This window comes from Penaeus monodon, chromosome 14 (assembly GCF_015228065.2).
Source record: "Penaeus monodon isolate SGIC_2016 chromosome 14, NSTDA_Pmon_1, whole genome shotgun sequence".
Classification (NCBI taxonomy): Eukaryota; Metazoa; Arthropoda; class Malacostraca; order Decapoda; family Penaeidae; genus Penaeus; species Penaeus monodon.
This window is the reverse complement of record NC_051399.1, coordinates 8,144,146-8,149,145: the sequence shown is the minus strand read 5'-3', so window position 1 is coordinate 8,149,145 and position 5,000 is coordinate 8,144,146. Positions and strand designations below refer to the sequence as shown.

The window sequence follows — 5,000 nt, the reverse complement described above, 5'->3', positions numbered from 1 at the left end:
CTCTTTCTCTCTCTCTCTCTCTCTCTCTCTCTCTCTCTCTCTCTCTCTCTCTCTCTCTCTCTCTCTCTCTCTCTCTCTCTCTCTCTCTCTCTCTATTCATTTCTTAATAAGGTGGAAAAGACACTAAATCAGCTGAAGCTCCTTGAGAACTTTCGTAACGGCAGGGAGAACTTGGTTCTTGTATTTCAGAAGAATCGTTTCTTCCACGGTGGAGTTGGGTTGCTTGCAGAAATCGCCACAGTCGTACCTGAAGTGTGCGAGGTAAGCTACGTCTCTCTTGCATATATGAGAGTTTCTCTCGCATTTTCCTGTTCGGGAAGGTATCGTAAAACATCAGGATGTAAGATTACATTAAATATTGTGTATTCAAGGTGACCTGATAACGTTGAGTAACTAATACAGAGAAAATAACGTGAAAGTATTTTTTGGAAATAGAAGTGGGGAAAAAATAAGCAACTAAATAGAATAATGCATGCTTCGAAGCGCGGTCTTACCATAGGCACAAGTGAGAACATCATGTGAAAAGAGACCTGTTGCCAGGTCCATGTCGTAAACGGGTTTGGTCTTTCCAGGTGTCACGGCCATGCTTTCCAGTGACCTCTTGGTGTGTCTCATCGCCCACAGGTACTCGGGGAGAGACGCCGCAGAGGGTGCAGGCTCGAGGTTTTTCTGGTGGTAGTACCAGATCAACTTGTGGGCAGGAGGCTGTTTTCTCTCGTCGCCGGGCAGAACGGGGTGGCTGGTTGGAGCAAAACAGGAAGAAACATAGCAATCAAAACGTTTGCTGCCCAGGATGCTTAGCCCATGCTGGAATAGGCTGGACCAGGGGACCTCACGCTGGGACACAAAAACAAAGTAGCTAGAACTGGGATAAGTCAAAAATGGGGTATCGCATATTGCAGTGGATCATTGGATTTCAAGAACTGGAATAAACGCTAATCGTAATGTAACACAGAATGTAACATTTATTTGAAACAAAAGCATTCCGCATAAAGGGATAAACTTTGCAATATATGAAATGTATGACGGTTATTATTCCGATTAAATTGCCGTACAACTATTGGATGTTGAAGAATGCGTTCTAGAGAACTATTCTTGCCAACTGCACTTTTGAAAGTACATCTCCTGTACATCCCATCCTCATACTGCCTTTCTTGGATCCACTTAAGTAATTCAATGTTTTATGAGGGGACACCTGTGGTTGGGTTCATATAGACGCGGTTGTGGCTGATAGTAATGTGGACGAAACCTCTCCGGACGAGGCTTTGATAATTTTTTCTCATTATCTTCATATAATTCAGTGGCTGCTGACAGTCAGCACAAAAACATTCTCTTAGAAGGAAATTACGTCCCACCATCCAGTTAATGTAATATACACCATAACTGTTTCTTTTGCCTTTCTCTTTTTACCTCAACGCCTTGCAGTTGTTACTGGAACACTAGCTTCATAGAGGCTTATTTCTAAATGTTTCGCACATTTAGCTTAAAGCATGGCCCTATTTCTTGCACACATCGAAATTTCCCTCTCGGCTGAAATCCCATCTGGTCCACAATTTTTCGTACTGGCATCACTATTACTATCACTTGCATCAGGTAATGGTCCATTTCCACTGGTGATACCGCTTATTAGGTAATTTTCTTTTCAATTTTCAACTTTCTGTTCTACGGATTCCACAGCTGCATTAATGTTCTGTACTGAGAAGTGCATTCTGTCTAGGCTGACAAGAACTGCACTTGTCTAATACCAGTTCTTTCTCTCTTGATTACGAGTTGGTTAGCATGTGTAAGTGGAAAAGCGCAAATGACTATTTTTGGATGGCAAGATACTTGATAATCCAATAGTATTTTGATTCAAAATTAAAACTTACCGAAGCAATGACACGAGACCACATGAGGAACTAGTATCATCTGCATTATCATGCCGAACAAAGCCAGGAAGTAATATAGTTGTGGAGCGTGTTTTCTCGCATGTTAATGCAATAAAGAGCGAAACCGCATGCAACTTCCCATGCTTGAATCAATAATAAGGACATGGGCCACACAACTGAAAACTGGATGATGCTACAAAACTTAGAAAAAAATGAAAGAAAGCTATTAAAATGTACATCTACCAGCATGTATGAAAGTCACGACGAAACAGACGGTGGCTTGGGCGCCCTCTTTCCTTATGAAACTTGCAAAGAAGACATAAACATGATGCCAACTTTTTCTTCATTTATAGCTATTACTATATCATATAAAAATATGCTATGTCATGAAAATTTGGTAATAAAAAAGCGAATCTGGTAATAAAAATCGGAGAATTTAGTAATATACCCATGAGTAAAGCTGACAACCTCGATGCTTTTACTTAATCAAGACCAATTTACCAACTGAGGCAACCGAGTTCCTGAACAAACGGTGAACAAGGCAATCGTAAAAACATTATTTGAACAGAAGCTTGGATTGAACGTAAGGTTATCAATGAATGATTAACACCACGTATTTATCTGTGATGATGCATAAATAATGAATGACCCTGAAACGCGATTACTTCACATCAGCACACTGCTATTGCTGAGAGACAGCCGACTTATGGATTTTTTTTTTTTCATTCCCGTTCCCGTACCCGGCACCTCACACCGGCAGCCCTCACTTCCATGCTCGGAAGTGCTCACTGTTGATGGTAGACTGAAGAGGTAGCTGATGCTGTAGCCGCTTCTCCATTGCCGTTTCCCGAAGGACACACGATGTGCCCTATGTCTCTGCAGCGGTAACACTAAATTCCCTTTACGGCGATTTAAGATCGGCACCAGCGACGTAGCAGTCGCCACAGCGCCCAGGTTAGCAGCCGCACCACTATCTCACTGCTACAATGTGTCCTGAGCTCACTGCAGCATCGCTTCCCGCCATTTGCTTTGCCTGCCCGACTTCCACTGGCCAACAGTGTCCCCTTGCCTGGTCTAACACTTGCTCAAGATCCAGGCGCTCGATCGCAGCCTAGGGGGCAGGCAGTCCAATGACGAACAAACTCGTCAGCAACACGTCACTCACTCCACCTGGCAAGATGGCAAGCTGCTTCAGATCCACCAGGAACTCATCCAGGCATTCTCCCAGTCACAGACGACGCGTGACGAGCTGCTCCATCGCCGCAAGCGGATCCGCATCTTTACGCCCTTCGTCACCTCCTTGACGTTATTCTGCTTGGCCTCAGGGATCTGCCCATAGAGCGCAAACGTCACGTCGCGCCCGTCACTCCTCGGACCAACACCAGCCTCTCCATCCTTTCGACCACGTCCTGCCCCGAGCCGATGAATTCCGGTATTAGCTTGATGTCGAATGAAGTTGCGTTCGAGCTTCGACGTCAACTGCTGCCGCCGAGAGAATACCTGTCAATCCGCCGGTCGCCATCGTGCTCGCCAATTCTGAATCTTGCTGTATCATAGGCCTAGATAGCTTGTGGTTCCAAGGCAAAGGAAAACAAGATGCTTGCCTTTTGCACACAGAGCAAAACCACAAAAGCTCACTGAAGCTGAGCCAGCGAGCAATCCTCTACCCCTGCAATGGTCGCCATACCCACCCTCTCAATATCGCGCTCAATGGTCAAACTAGCTGGTTGCCCACAGCTCTTTTGACTAGTTAACGAGCCCTGCCTTGGCGCGATACGACTATACAGTATGGGTACAGAATATTATACAAACAGAAAGATTAATGTTATTCTAAATAAACACACCTAAGCACATGTGGGCCTTTTGGGCAAAATATTAATTTCTATAAACCATCCATTTTGTCTGTATCTAAAACGCCCAAACATCCCGATAATATTCCTAGAAATTTCACAGAACCGCCATCACAGTACGCCACTACTTTGCAGAGACAGTGCAAGCCTCGAGCCATACCTGTTCAGCTGATCGGAGAGCCACTGCGGGAAGGTCTTATGGCGCCGTAGCATCGGGATTTCGTCGGGATCAATGTGCACGATGAAGCGGTATTCGTGCATGTGGCGAAGACCGCAGTCGGTGTAGTACACATTCTGCATGGCGAATCTCTTTGGCTTCTCCACCAGGAACCAGAGTCTAGGAGAAAGGTGGTTAAATGAATCAAGGGGGAAAGGTTTTGCAATCTCGATATCAAGTGAGTCATTGGTGGTCAAGCAGCAGTACCCTGCATTAAACTAAATATCTGGTAACATAAAAAAATACGATGATTGACTATCGTCGCGCGCACACACACATACAGTCACACACACGTCCAAACGTACTCGGAAGTCATTACACAGACTTTGACTTACTGTAGATGGTGGCATGACCTCTATCTATCATCAATACATTGGTGCTTTCTACTGCCAACAATTTATCAAGAGAAAAAATGAAGAAACAATAATGAAAAAAGTTCATTACTGAGTCATAAATAATCTCTTCTAACAATGAAAACTTTCCATGTTGACAATCCTACATCACCTTCACCCTCCCCCCCCCCAAAAAAAAAAAAAAAAAAAGTAGTCGATCAGTCAACAGGTACGTAAATGTGGCGGGGATGGTTTGTTTATTCATTAATAAAAATAATGAGTATATAAATCCAGGAATGAGTGTTTGGAAACTAAAGCCCACTGTAACGACTGACAATAAATTTATTCACTAGCAAAACAGAATTACGAAACCAAAAAGAAACTTAGTGTCAGTACAGATAAATAGGAAATGAAACTGACATACAACCGCTTTCTCTATTAACTCTATTTCCATGAATTCTATTTCATTATTAATCATCAAATGCTTTAGAGCCACGTCAAAAAAATAACACGAGAATCTACAAATCAACCTTAGTTATTCTTGTCATCTCTGTCGTATGACTTCTTCACAAATTTCCTATTCCAAAAACTATTGAATTAAATGACACTTGCCGAAGAGCTTCCTACATTTCATATTAGACATGAGGCGCATTTTTTGACGAGAAACGCAAGCAAGTTATGGTTTGGCTTTGCTTCGTCTTGTCGAATTCGTCCAAAACCGTCCCAACGCCCA

At 43.3% G+C, this 5,000-nt stretch overlaps 2 protein-coding genes across 2 annotated transcripts in view; both read right to left on the bottom strand.

Annotated features, from left to right (window-relative positions):
- The window catches only part of LOC119580847, a gene marked incomplete at its 5' end in the record, with an annotated part of 4,756 nt that extends 701 nt beyond the window's left edge, over positions 1-4,055 (bottom strand). The window contains 3 exon segments of the mRNA XM_037929002.1: positions 1-308; positions 495-739; positions 3,879-4,055. The exon segment at positions 1-308 is cut by the window's left edge and continues 701 nt beyond it. Of these exon segments, the coding sequence (XP_037784930.1) occupies positions 124-308; positions 495-739; positions 3,879-4,055 (607 nt within the window).
- Positions 1-5,000, bottom strand: part of LOC119580848 — a 64,712-nt gene that overhangs the window by 51,860 nt on the left and 7,852 nt on the right. The gene's annotated exons all lie outside the window — the stretch shown is intronic.